Raw genomic sequence first — 16,099 nt, forward strand, 5'->3', positions numbered from 1 at the left:
TTGGTCAGGAAGATCAGATTCTGATCTGATATGCTTACAAATCCAAATTAGGCCCAAGAAAACTTGTGGGACGCTCTCATCCTTCTCGCTAAAGCCCGTTATATAAGTGCATCAGCCCACACTTACTGTGAAACCACATGTTAAACAGGCCGAATAACATAGGAAGGTCTGGTAGATCCATTACCATCATGTGTTGCTCTACCGAAGAAAGCTGTCATTAGGCAAAAAATGACTGGGGGGGAGCTGAACCATGTTCATACTCTCTAATTCAATGTGTCAGTGTGTGTGGTGGTTGGCTAATGAAGGAAGGAGACTCCAGAGGTCCAAGGTCACCGCAGTGGTTCCAGCTTTACCCTTCACATTAGGGGTAAAGAAGGCAAACCAAATTGAGCCTGCCCTTCATTCACCTACATCTTTCCCATGCATCAAGAAGGGCCAAGTGGAGCGGACATGACGGAACATGTTTGTTCAGAAAACAAAGCACATGGACCATCTGCCTCACATATTACTTCCTCAAAGCATTTTAGGAGTTGGTGTTTATTTACTGCAGCAGGAACAGTCTGTGCGTTGCCATCTGCGAATGTGCAGGCGGTGGATGAGGCAACCGCAGCAGCATACAGTATATATTATGTTCCTTTTTTGCTCGTGTTTCTCAGCCATATGTGCAGTCATTTGATGTGAGTGATGACGTTTCCAAGATTAGCTGAAGAGGGCTTTCTGTCGGAGATTTCGGTTGGTTCTGTGGAATATGCTGACGTGCGTGATGTCCCGATGTTTACGGCGATACAGACACAGTTTTGACAAACTTTGTTTTGTTCGCAATGACAGCAGCTTTATCGTGATTTAACCCAGGATTGTTTTAACCTTGGAAAAACCAGCAAAAAAGATAATTAAAGGTGCCATATGTAAGAATGTGGGCAAAAACGGTTACTACATTAAATACCGAGGTCTTTTAGGTTTTGTTTTCAGACGTAACTGGCAACCCGTGGTTGCGCGGCAGCTGAGACTCTACTGACTGCAATGATTGGTAGACGGCGGTAGGTGGCGCCCCATGCCAAAACGTGATTTCAAAACATAAACATGATTTGCAGTCTGCAAAATATTTTTTTTAATTCAAATATGTTGGTTGTAGTGTTGTTGTTGGTGAGTTCAGTTTGTTATATGAATATTATTCCTCAGTCTCTGTGACATAGAAGGATTTTATGGCCAGTTGATTTAGATTTTTTTAAATAATGCACCTTTAACTTTAGGTTTTTTGACCACTGGGGATGGTTTATAAGTGTTGTCGGTGATATTTTCCATGGAACTGTTTGTTTCTAATGAGTAAACCGAGTTTCTAATGAGTGCACTGAGGTCCGGATGTTCTCCAGTGACTGTACAGAGGGGCTAGTTAGTGAACACGTGTCTGTCCACAGAAGTGACTCTTACATTGTCTGGAAATTCTCCTGCTAGCTCACTTGTTAAACTTCTGGATACTGTCTAAGTGAGCCCATGTGAGAACACAGCAGGAGGAACACTGGCTAATCCGCAGTGAGTGAATTCACAGCATGCTTAAACCTGCTGCCACCTCATCAACGTGATCAAATCTGGAGATTCTCCTGCTGCTGTGAAGGCATCTCTCCAGCTGTGTTTGTCGTTATGTGAATGGTTAAACCCTGGACAAAGTCTGCACCCGATTTTGTGGCCAAAATCTGGATTTAATGTTAGTGTGGACTAACAGGGTTGCTAAAATGACTGCTACCAATTTCTTTTTGAGAAACAAATGTTTTTGAACATATAGGCTGAGAGCTGTAGTTTGTTTTTGCCATTTGTTGTTTTTTCCTACCTCTTCCCCATGAATGACTCTGTGAATATGCAAATAAGTATCACTGGCCAAGCCAAGATGCCTTCACTTCAGAGAAAAGTCTCTTTGCAGTGGATGTTGCTCATGTTTCCACATCATATTTGTGGAAATCACATTCTGTGTCACCGCTCTGGCTTCCGAACAAGTTGTAACGTTACAAATATCCCGCTCATATGTGCACGCCTTAGACTGGGATTTAAACTGGCCACAGCAGCTTTTCTCTCTGTGTGCAAATAAAAGTGAGGTCAGGACTCTGCACAAATATTATCCCACACAGTGAAACCCGAAACGTTCAAGAAAAGTAACAATAAGCAAGAGGCATTTTTGAGTGGTGGGGCGGTGGGGGGAGCTTAAATGAGGCAGATTATAACATTCATCTGGTGTGTTTCAAGCAGCCTGGCTCAGGACGAGGCTCAGTGGCTAATGTGTATGCTTCTCTTCATATTTGGCCAGATCTGGACGACACAATGTTGAATTTATAGGCTTAGTTACACCAGATTGTTGTCTCGATGTCTGGATTTATGACACGTCGTGTCATAGTGCTGAACATGGAAGCTGTGCTTTGGTGGAAAAATGTCTGTCAGTGTCCTAAACCCAAAAGAAAACTTTGATTGTGATTATTTTTCTGTCTCTTCCTTTTGACACAGGGATCTGAAGTGTGAGACACCCTCCCTACCTCCTCCACCACCACCACCACCATCCTCAGCACTTGAAGTCTGCTCGGCAGATGGGAGGTCACCAACCGGTCGCCTACTTTCTGCCCTCTGCCCTCATCTAAGATGGCTGCCCGTGGCCTCCTTCTGCACCTAAACAGATTACAGCAGAGCCGCCGCGTGCTACCATGGTGATCATTTTATCCAAAACACTGGAAAAGAAGAAGGGTGTCAATGATGTAAGGCCCGAGAACGTCGAGAGACGGCTGGTGAGAGAAACGCACAGAGCAAACCGGTCGGTTGTGACCTGCACCAGGTCTTTCTGCAAAGTGAATAGAGCCAGCGATTATATTACATTAGTGCATAACCACAGATAGTCATCATGTATATTTAGTTTCTCAATTCAAGTGAGCACGTCAGACCACAATCTGATTATCTGGTGGTGTAATTTTAGATTTACCTGCCGAGTCGTTAAAGTCACAGGAGAATGAAAAAAAAAAAACGCATACAACAAAATCCAGATGAAAGTAAAGTGGGGGTATAAAAATAACATGATTCATACAGTGAGGTCTGGCCCATTACAGTCACCATGACTATGGTCTAATTAACTATTTTGCTAATCGATGAAGTGGTCTGGAGGTTTTTTTCCATTATTATTTAAATGCTGCAAATGTTGATCATTGTTTCCCAAAACTGGGAATGATATGTTTTTCTCAATTTGAATGATTTCTTTGTCAAATGGAGCAAAGAAACCAAAACATGTTGACATCTAAGAAGCTGAAAAATCAGAATTGCAATTATGCAATGATGCAAATTTTTTTGTGGTTCACCATGAAACATAATCATTTTAAAGCTCACATAGAGTGGTCCTGTTGCACATATATGTGAGTTATGGAGGTCAACTTACATACATCAACTTGTTTTTATGGTCAAAAACCTCCTGTAGTTGCTGTAAACGAGCCGATAGAAATCTCTCCTTACTGACGCTCTCCTCAGCCGCTGTGTTTCAGACTGAAATCTCACACCCAGAAGACAGAGTGTGTTGTGATTGGCCAGCCAGCGTAGAGCCTTCCCAACTGTCCTGTGATTGGCTAATACCCGGAAGTGACATAATTAGCACAACAGCTCTCAGAAGCGCAGCTCCCCCTCCTGGAAGGGTGGATGCACTGCTACTCATTATCAAAACATTGTTTTAACAATGTTTCATAATAGTTTTGTCACGACTCCCCGCTGCAGTCCCTTTTATGACTTTGACCCGGAGTCAGACCCAGAGTCAGAAGACACTGTCGCTCGTGAAACACCTCCACAACGGTCGTTATTCTTCTTCTGCGGTTCAATGTACACCGGATGTGCCCGGACTAGTGCTCGGAGCAGGAGGATCTGCTGTTCCAGAGAACCGGTGTTTACGAAACCGGACCGGGTTTTTTCAGAGATCTCGCTGAGCCCGAGATTACAATAAAACACAGCGTTCTCAGCAGTGGCTGAACTGTTTGTTTAGACACTTCCAGGCTTCGTAAACAAGGTAATGACGCAGATACACACTAAAAAACAGCATTAATTGGAACTTCCGGTCTAGGTCCGCTTTAAACTATTCGGTAACTAAGGCAGATTTATAGCGTCCTCACAGGTCCACTATAAGTCTGTTGATGTCCATGATGGGACACACAGACCACGTGCAGCCCAAAGATTTGTGCAGATTACACACACATCATAGCGTTAGCATTTTGTATGCCCACGTGGAACAACAGACCAAAGCAAATCCTGATATTTAGCATGAATGCGACTGTAGATAACATGTGTGTGACTCTCTGGAGACGTGGGATGTGGAAAGTATTTCCAGCAGAGGCCTTTAATTTAGAGGTTGGAGGTTAATGTGCAGCTTTGGGCAAGGCTATGTATGTATGGTATATATAGATTAACATGTTGATTATTAATTATACTGCAGTGGCAAGTAAATGGTGTGGAGAAACAAAGTGCGCATATATTTTAAATAGAATGGAGTGGAAATAAGCCCTTATTATATGTTTCGACTCTGTGGGGCTATTACCCGTATATTTTCATTTCTTATTTGGTTATTCTTCATCGCCCTTGACTGTGTGTTTCTTGTCTCCACAGCGCGAGCTCCACACCATGAGCAAAGGCACCACCCTCTTCTCCTGTGGACCTGTGGGTGAGTTATCTTTATCTATGTTTGTCTGTTTTTGCTTCCTCTTTCTCGCAATAACAGGTCTCAACTGTTTTTGCATTCAGTCAAACTCTGGACACAGCTCATAATCAAAGTGTAATAGGACAACTGTAACAGGACTACTGGACCACCAGAGTCAGCAAACCCCACAATAACCGCCTCATTGTTTGTTCCCCTCGGTCTTTCACTTCTCCCTTTCTCCATCTGTCACTCATCCCCCTCTCATGATCAGGGTGCACCTGCCTCCACACTACATTGCACACCATTCTCATGGGAGTGAACAGTAATTGAATATGCTGTTGTCTATGTCAACAATGTCCCTGTGGCTCTGCTGGTGTTGCAATAATTACCCCCCGTGTTAAAAGACTGGCTTCTGTAAATACTGTCCCCGTTTTTTTTTAGTTTTTTTTTTACGGCTGAGATGTGGTGACATCACGGGGGGAGGGGGGGAGGAGCGCGGCTCGCTGTTTTCCACTCTTGCTGTTTAATGTTGACTTTGACATTGTCTCGCATGTCTTGTTAGTTCAACTGGCACGTTGTCTCCTGCTTCCAAAGGGTGGCCGTTTTGAAGTTCATCCCTTTGTCAAGTTGTTTTCCTAACATTCCAGGCAGGTCGTCACTGTAGCCCCCGTGCATTGTTTGTCCGCCCAAAACAATGATTTCCGTCCACCCGTTTGTGAGCGAGCATGCCAGAATTAGAGACAAGCGTCCAAAAGGCATGGGATTTAGATCAGCAAGGGTCCTTTTCTGACAAAAGCTTCAATAGATTCACAACTAAACCTCTTTGCTTTGTAGCTCCAGCTGCTATGGCGCTTTACAGTAGGTGTTTTATAGATTCATTTGTGAAGCAGCTGGCAGTAGTCACTCACAATACTCTCTGAAGCTTATCCATTTTCCTTGGAAGCTTTTGCTTTCTTTTTTCTTTAGAATTTATATTTCTAGTTTTTCAGCTTTCAACAAAGTCTCAGATGAGCTGCACCGGTTTGAACTGTGTAGTGTACTGCAGTGTAAATTCCTCCCAGCTTAATCCTGTCATTCATCCTGAAACAGATGAGTGATGACAACTTTGTTTTAACTGCTGTGAACTGCCAAGCTCAGGATATCTCTGTGGGTTTCAGGCGCGGCAGTCTGTACACACCTGAGGTCATTTAACTGCCGTAAATGACCTCAGGTGTGTGCTATGTATTGGTTGTTCCGTTATTAAACCTACTTGCCCCAGTGTGAAGAAAGAACGCTTCCTTTTTGAAATAACTTGATTGCACAGCATTCAGTTACCTGTTCATAGGATAATTTAATGTTTGCCAATTAAGAACCTAATGTTCTCTTTGAAATATTTAAACATTACAAGACTAAAAGTTATTTACTTTGCTTAGTTGTGTACTTTCTTACATGGGACAAAATGTTTCCAACAAAACAAAGCATCTTCTGCTCTATCGAGACATATAAAAAAACTTTTAGACGTTCTAAATCTTCAGTGTGAAGCTGCACACCATGCAAATATTTCACAATACAAGTTGATGGTCGAAAAAATGTATGGAAACTGAACAAAAACGCTAGCGTGCTTTTACTTTGAAAGGTACAGGAAGTTGACAAATGCGTCTAATGAAGTCTTTCGTTATTGTTTTGATTGAGAGTGAGATAGAGAGACCCCTAGTGGCAGAAATGACATACTTAGCTTTGAAGCTGGAACGCATAATGGTGATTACAGTGTTACATATTCTATTTTAAGCGATGCTTTATGCTCTAATCACCGCATTGCGAGCCATGTATATAAGAGAGAGTTGCTGTTGGGTTCAGTGAGAGTGAGAATATATGTTTTGAACATTTCAGAGGCAGACAGGTGGCTGGACCTGGGCCGAAGCTGTGCCATCCAGCAGAGAGCTCCCTGCCAGTCCAGTGCCAGTCTGCGGGATGTGGGGCCCGAGCCCGGAGGCCAGCACTGGGCCAAGGAGCCGGGCGGCGCCATTGCGATCACAAGTCTGATTAGAGATCTCAACCTCGCCAACTGCAGTATGACCAGCGCCCACTCCAGCACCGCATCCGCCACTGCGCACTACACCACTACAGCCGCCAGCCAAGCTCCCACTGCACCCCCGAGCAAACGCCAGTGTCGCTCCCTGTCGTTCTCCGACGAATTAAGTGGGTTCCGCTCGTCGTGGAGGCCTCAGGGCTCCCGAGTGTGGACAGCAGTGGAGAAACGAAGGTGCCACAGTGGAGGAAATGTTCGAGGAGGTGGAGGAGGGGGTTACTCTGGTGGTCATTTCCCTCCCATTCAGCGTAGCTCCAGCTTCAGTTTTCCCTCGTGCTCCAGCATTCATTCAGACGGCGCCCTGGACTTGCCTTTCTTCAATCAGCGACTGCCTCTGCACCCTCAGTTCACTGCCTCTCCAGTCTCCCCCACCTCTCCATCGTCACATCATCACCACTCCTTTCATCATCACCACCTCCTGCGGCCTCTATCACTCTCCCACGAGCAGATCAGCCTGCCAGAGCTGCAGAGGGAAGAGACAACGTCGGAGGCCAGCTCTCCCGACTCCACCCCAGAGCTGGGGAGGCGAGCTGGCCAGAGATCGGGGGGCACGGGATGTCTGTCCCGGAGCAGGTCCCAGCCCTGTGTGCTTAATGACAAAAAGATTGGTATGAAGCGCAGGAGGCCAGAAGATGCCCAGGAGCAGCGGCCATCCCTGGACCTGGCAAAGATGACTCAGGTTAGCTGGAAATGTTGAACGCACATTGACACACACACACACACACACACACACACAGACCAGCCACGCACGCTGGCATTCATGTGAATTTGACTCATTACACAGAGTTAAGGATCACTGGTATCCACTTATTAAAAATAAATCAGCATCAGCTTATTTCTAATTTTGTTTTGCTGATGCCAAATGGATTCTATTACGTCTAGTTAAGTCCTGGACCTTGTGCTCTCACCACACAAACAAATACCTTTCTGTTCTTAGGCCAAGGGCAAATGAGAATTCCGCTCTCTCTCTGAGTCTGATCAGGAACTGGAAAGATTCGAGCTGAATGAAGTTTTCTGGGTTTTTTGGTCCGTGGCTTCATGGCTAAGTGATCGCAGGTCTCCTTCCTTCCAGCTCAGGGAGTGGTGCTTACTAAACATGCATTCCTCATGTTCGGTCACGCTGCCTCGCACCACATTCTAGCAGGCTTGACTGCAGTGTGTCATTTCATTTACTCTTGCACTTAACTCTGTATCTAAAGGTTCGACCACTTGCATTTCGCTTGCTTCCCCCGTGCAACTCTGACACTTTATTTTCACCCAATTTCAGCAACCTAAAATGTCTTCTTCTTGCTTGCCCGCACAACACAAAACGTTGTTGTTCTTATATGAGGTCAGGGGGGTATAAATTATCCAGGACAAAAACCAATTTGAGAAAAATAATCTTAGAAGTATTTTAATGTACCATTCTGATGCTTGGCAGTGCTTGGATGTTTTCATGGAGCCTAGAAAAACCCTGGTTTAATTCTTGTATTACATCCTGCTTCATTATTCAGCTGAATGCTGCTTGAAATTCCCCAAAAACAGCCGCTTATACTGAAGCCAACATGTCGTCCGAGCTTTCCTGCTCCAAAGCATCCATGTGCTATACTAAAATCTTCCTTCAGCATAGCTTCTGTCCAGGAAATGTTGTCCTTTTGCTGTTTCTCTTGTTAGAAAGAACCACCAGTGCATCCCTCTGCCCTCCCTTCCTTTTCACAAAGATTTGTGTTCCCAGCCTTTCACCCTTAGGACCTCGCCAGGGTTGGATCAACAAGGCTTTGGTAATGGAGCCTAGCAAGCATGTTTCCTCTAGTCATGCCAGCTGCTAAGAGGGGAAAATCAAGCACGATGATGACACATACACACACACACACACACACACAGGGTCGGTTTTACATTACCTCTGGTTGCACCAGTGTTTGGATGCAGGAGCACAGCAGATGACCGTTCGAAGTATCTGTTCTTGGCCGTTTATCAGCAGAACCACTGTTTGTCATCTCAGTTTTTATCAGTCGTTTGGTTTGTTTGTGAACAGACGTGCGTGATTGCACAAGTTATGCACGGCACGCAGTATCGTTCTCTTTCTCTACCTAGAAAATTCAACTTAACTTAGTAGCGATGGCAGCTGAGATGCTGTATCCCAACGTGAAAATCTCCCAGAAGCCCTTCAGTGTCAGCCAGTCTAAGGTTGACGTGGTGGTTTGTCTCCATAAGAGAAAAGAGAAAACTCATCGTTGGCAAACCTTTTGGAAAAGGAAGTGATGATGTGGAAACAGAGGGCTGGTCACAACTTGTGTCTGGACTATCGAGGACTTAACATGAGAATTAAAGTCAGGGAGGGGAACACGTATGACTTTCCCTCGTGGGATTTTGTGTGATTTGCAGATATAAATGTCAGAATTGTATCACATTTCTGGCTCCTGATGATCTTACTTAAGTTCTTTTTAGGGCACACTTGATATTTTAACAATCCCCTCTTTCAGGAGGTGGCTTACTCTCATCACAACACTCTTTTGGCTGAAAAGACATCCGTCTGAACCCTGCCTTAGGGTGTCAATTAAGCTTTACTGCTTTTTCTCACAAACCCACCACACTTCCTCCTCCATTTTATATATACGGTGTGTGTGGAGGAGCGGTGCATTCTCAGACAGAAGCATTGGGCCACACTTTATATTGTGTTTAACATTCACGGTAAATGTAAAAAAAAAGTTATGTGTGCACATAACAACGCTCCAGTGTTTGTTGTCAGTGGAACACGGTGTAATTTGGCCCCTAAACTCCCTCGACCACGTCAGTGAAGGATGGTGTCAATTCTGGGAATTCATGTCATGCTAATCGGCTATAACAAGACTACCACTGGGATTTACCTACCCCCCCTTCACTTGTTCAGTGTCAGCCATGTATATCATTTCACTACTCTATTCACTGCCTGAGGTTTTTTGCCTGCCTGCCCGCTTCACCTGGGCCCCCTCCATTGTTTTTTTCCAGTGCATAGCAGCATAATAACCTGTCAGGCTGGGAATGTTATCTCTTAATTCTAGAGCTACATCCACATTTCTCAGGGTTTAATTGAAATTCTGCAAGAGATATGCCTGCCGACACACACACACACACACACACAACCCCAACATTTAAAGCCCTGACAATGGAGGAGTGTGAAGACACTGCTGGCTCTGTTTAAGTTTTGAAACACTCCGAGTCTGCATTTTAGGCCTGGTCCTCACGTAGGTGGATATTTTTGGAAGCTGAGGTTTTTCTCTCACGGCTTTAAAAATAAAACACACAGTTCAGTGCTGTTACAATCATGCCAAGTGAACAGATGGGGGTATAAGAAACTGTAAAGCCTGTGTTGGCTTGTCAGAAGAAAGACTGATAGTAAGCCATGACCCTGTTCCAGTAGACAACCAACAAAAATAAAATAAAATAATAAAATAGACACGCAATGCTGACATAAGCAATTGTAAGGCTATGTCTGACGCCATTACTCAACTCTTTTCATGTGAAAAAAATATCGTAATGATGCACGTGGACAAGAAACAGAGTCTGGACGGGCAGAAATGGAGAGCACATTTGCTTCATTCACTTCCTGTTTGGTTGATTAAAGGTGCCATATGTAAGAATGTGGCCAAAAACGGTTACTACATTCAAATTCAAAATACCGAGGTCTTTTAGGTTTCCTTTTACTGACGTAACTGGCAACCCTTGTTTGCGTGGCAGCTGAGACTCTACTGACTGCAATGATTGGTAGGCTATCAATATTTCTCTTACATTACGCTATGAGTCGAGCAGTAAACACGTGCCCATGTGGACCGTTCCACCCCTAGCTCCCTAGCATGGTTGTAGCCGACGCAGACCACACTTTGCTTTTGATGAAACGGCCAAAGTGGAGTGGGCTGTACAGTTTCTTATCCTCAGCAGACAAAACTCACTCTACATTTTGAAGAACATAAATACAGGCTTTGTTTGGTTTAGCCGTGTTAGCGGTAGAGGTGGGAAAAGATGTTGCTTGTTGAAAATGTGAGCGTGTGCTTTCAACAGAGAGAAACGTACGGGTAAAGAAAGCGGCTATTATTTCTGAAGGGAAGCTGCCAGAGAAACTCCTCACTCCTCTCTATTAATATCTTCCACCACTCTGCTCTGCTCGTTCATTCCCCTCCTCTTTCCGTGCCGGTCCATTCCTGGGATGGCAGACGTGGTGATCATAGCTGAGACGTCGAGCCCCACGGGCCTGTGTGGGAGCACCTGGGTGGGTGTCTGGTAGGTGCGGCAGTTGCCATGTATGTATCGCGACTTGTTTTGGCTCGTCACAAAGGTCGGCCACACACGCATAATACCTGCTCTTTGCACAACCTTTGCTCGACGCTTACACGCCGTATTTATCTTTTTGTTTCATCTTACGTCGAGGCATTTTTACAGAAATCTGCCACGCATTCCCTCTGTGGTACAGTGACCGGCAAACAAATGCAGAGAGCGCGCAAAGGCGTTAACACAGTGACACCGATACAGATAAGTGACGCGGAGGCGTGCACTTATGTCGCCTGGTTGTTGAGAATGACTTACATGCTTTTGTCTTTTTGAGTGCACCTCTGGCGTCTCCTGTGTTTTACAGTCACTTGCTGTTGGGTAGGATAGTTTTCTGTCCTCGTTTCAGCCCTGAGTACACGCAATGCTGTTTTTCTTTTATATACAACTCAAGCTTATACTGTATGTGTGTATTTGTGCTTTTACAGTCGTGCCATAGCGCTCTGTAGGGCGTTGTTTGTCGCGTGCCCTAATTATCAGGAGGATATTTGTCTAACCTCATGGCACTTGCACTTGTGCTTCTCCCCGAGCAGCTGCCTTTCGATGCATTCAAACAGAAAGAAAAACAGTGCAGCTTGTGGTAATTACTATTGGGAATAATGGATCCATCCATCCATCTATCCATCTTCTACCACTTTATCCTTTACTTGAGGGTCATGGGGGGGGTGCTGCTCCAGTCTCGGCTGAAAAGTGGAGTCACACCCTGGACAGATTGCCAGTCCATCGCAGGGCCACATATTGAGGCAAACAACCATCCACTCTGAATAATGGATATTGTCTATTACAATACAAATTCTGTGTGTACAAGACACTTTCTTTATACTTTGGTTATGAATATGTTCATATTGCACAGGTTTCACGTCAAATATTGCACATACTGTATGTCTACCCACTATGGCTATGGGTTTAGAGTTTGGGATTCTCCAGGGAATTAATTAAAGTCCCCAATACAATGAAAAAAAGGCATTTAAAAAAGGATCACGAGAACTTGCATGTTTGATATAACTGGGTAAAACGGTTTCGGTGCACAGAAGCTAAAAGCAGTTTCTCTGCTGGTTTTGTGGGCTACTTTGAGTAGCATCAACACACACTTTTTGACCTATTTGAGTTACTCAGTACATTTCCATGCAAAGTTAACCGTAGCCATTCACCATACACCACTCGGTTGGACTACCAGTATGCAAGTACTAGCCATGGTGCCCTTGAAATTTGTTTTTAAATAGACATGGGTCATTTAACAGTGCTTGAAATTTGTGCAAGAAAGAAGTTATGTTGATATTTAGGGAACATCTCTCTTGCTGCCAATGTGCCCTTTGAGGGAACTAATCCTGGAAAGTCCTTGAATCTGATGTCAGCCAAGGTTATTCTTCTGTGTACCAACTTCTTCTATTATTTCCAGGTTTATGATGGGGGCGGGCCGCATGTGCAGAGAGCAACTCTGGTCCCAATAAAGTGGAGCAGACCAACTAGAATTGTATTTTCATGTCCACTTCCAGTCCCACCATCACCATAATTTGTTTTTTCCACTGTCGTGCAAAACGTCTGGTCGTCATTTAAAACCAGTTTGGCCATTTTTTTTTTTTATTCTAACCTCTGGCATCAACAAGGCATGTTAGATCCCAGTAGATCAGCAGTTTTCTGAAATACCCAGAGTTTGGCACCTACAACCGAGTCGTTTAAATCATCTTTCTTCTCTATTCCGATGCCTAGTTTGAGAGATTGTATCCCAGACAAAGTCATGGTGGGGGTTTGCTTATAGAAGTCGTGCACACAGCAGAAAACTTACCCCCCCTCCCCCCCCCCCCCAACCTACCACCACACCCATGCAAATCCCAGCCAGCCTCAGTGGAGCTTATAGAAAGCATATTGTGGAGAAACTGCCCCCCCTCCTTTCTCACTTCCTTTCGTCTCCTCCTCCTCCTCCTCTGCTGTGATAATTAGTAGTGGGGTAATACTGGGGGGTTGAACAGAGAAGGCAAAGGCTCAGAAATCCCCCTTTTCCCTCTCCTGCTTTACACGTGATCACGTCAAGCATTTACAGATGCAGTACCTGTGTTCCAGCATCGAGCGTGCACATTTTAAAATCCGGCAAGAACGAGCAGACCTTCAACTCAGACTGACAAACTTCTTCATTATGTTTTCCCTTTAGACCGTGCTGAGTCACGGCCATCTCTCTAAAAATGAGACTACGGGAAAAAAGGGAGACTCCCACCTCATTGTAACAGGAAAAGCAGTGTCCAAACACAGGCAAGGGAACATTAGACTTGTCCATCATGAAAGCCGAGGCTCTATAGTGAAAACCCTCATCTCTATTCACCTCCATGCCTCCAACATCTGCTGCCGGGGCACTGCAGAGATCATTAACCCCTTCACTGCATTCGCCGCATGGCCGCTCGTCTTTTGTTGCGAGGAGGAATTCGGGGGGACGGAAAGAGCACGGAAACAAAAACAGGAGACGACTTGTTAGTGAATTAAATCTCCATAAGGTCAAAACGGAAAAAATCGACCGCACGTAAGCCGATTGTGTGTGTGTGCTCTCTCGGAGAGTACTGAACTTCAGAAACACCCAAACAACTCTTTTTCCTCGAATACACAGCTCAGAGTTACCTGTGACTGTGTGTGTGTGTGTGTGTGTGTGTGTGTGTGTGTGTGTGTGTGTGTGTAGGCCCAGGGCACAGTTTTGAAACGAGATACCTCCTCTGGTTTCCAGCTCATCTCCGTGTTTTGTGTTTTTGCCTCAAACAAATGATAAGGGTTTTATTTTCCTTCACAAGCCGCAGTCGAGCGTTTTTTTTTTTTTTTCTTTTTCCACAGCTCACACTGAAACCCAATCTCAAACAGATACTACACATTCTCCTCCTTTTATGACCAGAATGCGAACTTGAGCTACGGTACAAACCAACATTTGTCTCTCTCTTTCTTTTTTTTCCTCTTCTTTCCATTCAGACGCTTCAGACGTTTCAGAGCTTGAGCTGCCCCGGATTCTCACCCACTGACGGCTACCAATCGAGCCTATTGATTTCTTCCTCCGGCCAACCAAATTCGGACTTCACCGCTGTGTCCAAGCTAGGACTGGAGTCAACACGCGAAATAGTAGGAGATGATGTTGACGATGACGAGGAGGAGGAGGAGGAGGATTCCTCCTACGAAGAGCTGGACAGCGATTCGGCGTGTAGCGTGGACTCGCGGCCCGGCTCCCGCGTCGGCAGTAAACGCACCCTCTGGAAGGGTGAATGTGTGACACAGAGGGACATTTTCCAGTTGGGGGGAGAGCTGGACCTTGACCAGATTGAAAGAAACTGAACACTTTGCAGGAGACGATGATAAAAAAAAAAGACTGTCGTAGAAAAGGTCATTGGACACTGATGATGTACGAGAAGACGGGTTGTGATGAACACGAGTGAGGAAGTCTTATAAAAAGGGAAAGATGACGTGGTAACGGACGAGGATAAAGGATAAAGGAAGTATGTTGATGATGAGTGGTTTCTTAATGACGTTTGCCTTGAACATTCTTACTGTTATAATATAAAAAAAACAAAACAGTGACAGTTTTTTTTGTTCTTTTTTTGTTCTGAGGGGGTATTCAGCTTAACTCAGGAGTGGGGAAGTGAAGGTTAGTCTTAAGGAAACTCCCCCCGGGGCCCTCACTGTGTTTTCAACCTGATGACCTTTCCAAAGTCGGCTAACATTAGCTCTGTAGCACTGTAGCAGTAGCTGGACTCTCCTGTATTTGAGTGTCAAGTAATTGGGTCAATCAGGGAAGAGTAAACAGAATAAGAAGTGTCTTCTTACAGACTTAACCTTGACCTTGCTCTTCAGCGTTTGTGCACACGTGAAAGTCTCTCTCTCTCTCTCTCTCTCTCTTGTGTCTTGTTTTCCCCCTGAATGTAGACTCAATAAGCTTTATGAGAAGTTCGTAAAATTGACAGTGCCTTCTTTTCGGATGTTTGTTTCTCCTCCGTGGTTGTTGTCGAGAAAGGCCAACGAATTTCTGACTCGTTTTGTAGTTTCTTAATATGCAAAGTGTATATTTGAATTAAACACTGAATCTCAAGATTTTCAATTAAAAAAAAAAAACAGAAAAGCAAAAAAAAAAAATCAGTGTATATTTTTCTAAGAACCTGTTCCACATTTTTTTTTTCAGTTCTAATACCAGTGTATATTTTTCTAAGCGACTGTTTTTTATGAGCTGTTTTTGTTGAAGGAGCAAGAAATTCAAGGCCTTTCTTCTGATGGAATGGACATGAAATAAATTTACAACCTGCACTTGTACGACTGGTTTAATCGCTGCTTATTAATGGTAAAGTTATTGCTTTGTACTTTGAGTCGAGTTGCCGTGGTGACATGTCGTCAGATCACAGGTCTCCTGATAGCAGAGGTGGAAAAAGTATACTAAAATATTGTACTCGAGTAAAAGTACCAATACTTAAAAGTAGTAAAGTAGTAAGTGAAAGTAGTCATCTGAAAATGTACTCAAGTAGAACTCAAGTTGTACTTAAAAAATACAAAATACACAAAAATAGTATTCAATACAGTAACTCGAGTAAATGTATTTCGTTACTTTCCACCTCCTGCCTGATAGTCTTTAAAAGTTGCACTCTCTCCCCCACTCTCACTTCCTGCAACACTTCTTTATTGAAGCTCACTCAGTCAAACCTTTTACAGCTTGATGAGTCCAGTAAAGGAGGTGAACATCTTGTGTTATGTCCTCATGTTGCCCACACAAAATGACAGGAAGTCTACATGTGGAATATCCCTGGTCAGTAACCCAGCAGTGACCAGACACACAACGTTTTTTTTTCCTCACAGGGATCTCCTCTCGTGTCTCTCTTATGTCTGACTTTGTTTCGGCAATTTTGGACCAAACACACGCCACTTCTGCGTAATAATGACTTCCACAGGTTCTTCTCTTGTATTTTGAATTGTCATTGTCGACGGCCAAATGGGAGGCTGAAATAAAAACACGGGACAGATTGTTTTTTTCCCCCCCCCCGACACGGGAGAGGAAAGCTGCATAACCGTGTGTTTACGTCCAAAAACAGGATGTTCCAGGCCGCTGCAGCTTTTCCTTCGATCGTAGCCTTGAAGGCAGGTGAACGCCGATGTCT

At 44.4% G+C, this 16,099-nt stretch overlaps 1 protein-coding gene across 1 annotated transcript in view; it reads left to right on the forward strand.

Moving 5' to 3' along the window:
- LOC310934052 (protein FAM53B-like) overlaps positions 1 to 15,177 on the forward strand; it is a 28,484-nt gene extending 13,307 nt beyond the window's left edge. Inside the window, exons 2-5 of the mRNA XM_083897672.1 lie at positions 2,491 to 2,765; positions 4,612 to 4,666; positions 6,512 to 7,389; positions 13,938 to 15,177. Coding sequence (XP_083753798.1) covers positions 2,685 to 2,765; positions 4,612 to 4,666; positions 6,512 to 7,389; positions 13,938 to 14,294 — 1,371 coding nt within the window. The 5' untranslated portion in view covers positions 2,491 to 2,684 and the 3' untranslated portion in view covers positions 14,295 to 15,177. The remainder of the gene's footprint in view (positions 1 to 2,490; positions 2,766 to 4,611; positions 4,667 to 6,511; positions 7,390 to 13,937) is intronic.
- The last annotated feature ends 922 nt before the right edge of the window (positions 15,178 to 16,099 follow it).

Source organism: Microchirus variegatus (genome assembly GCF_963457635.1).
Source record: "Microchirus variegatus genome assembly, chromosome: 11".
NCBI classification, from domain to species: domain Eukaryota; kingdom Metazoa; phylum Chordata; class Actinopteri; order Pleuronectiformes; family Soleidae; genus Microchirus; species Microchirus variegatus.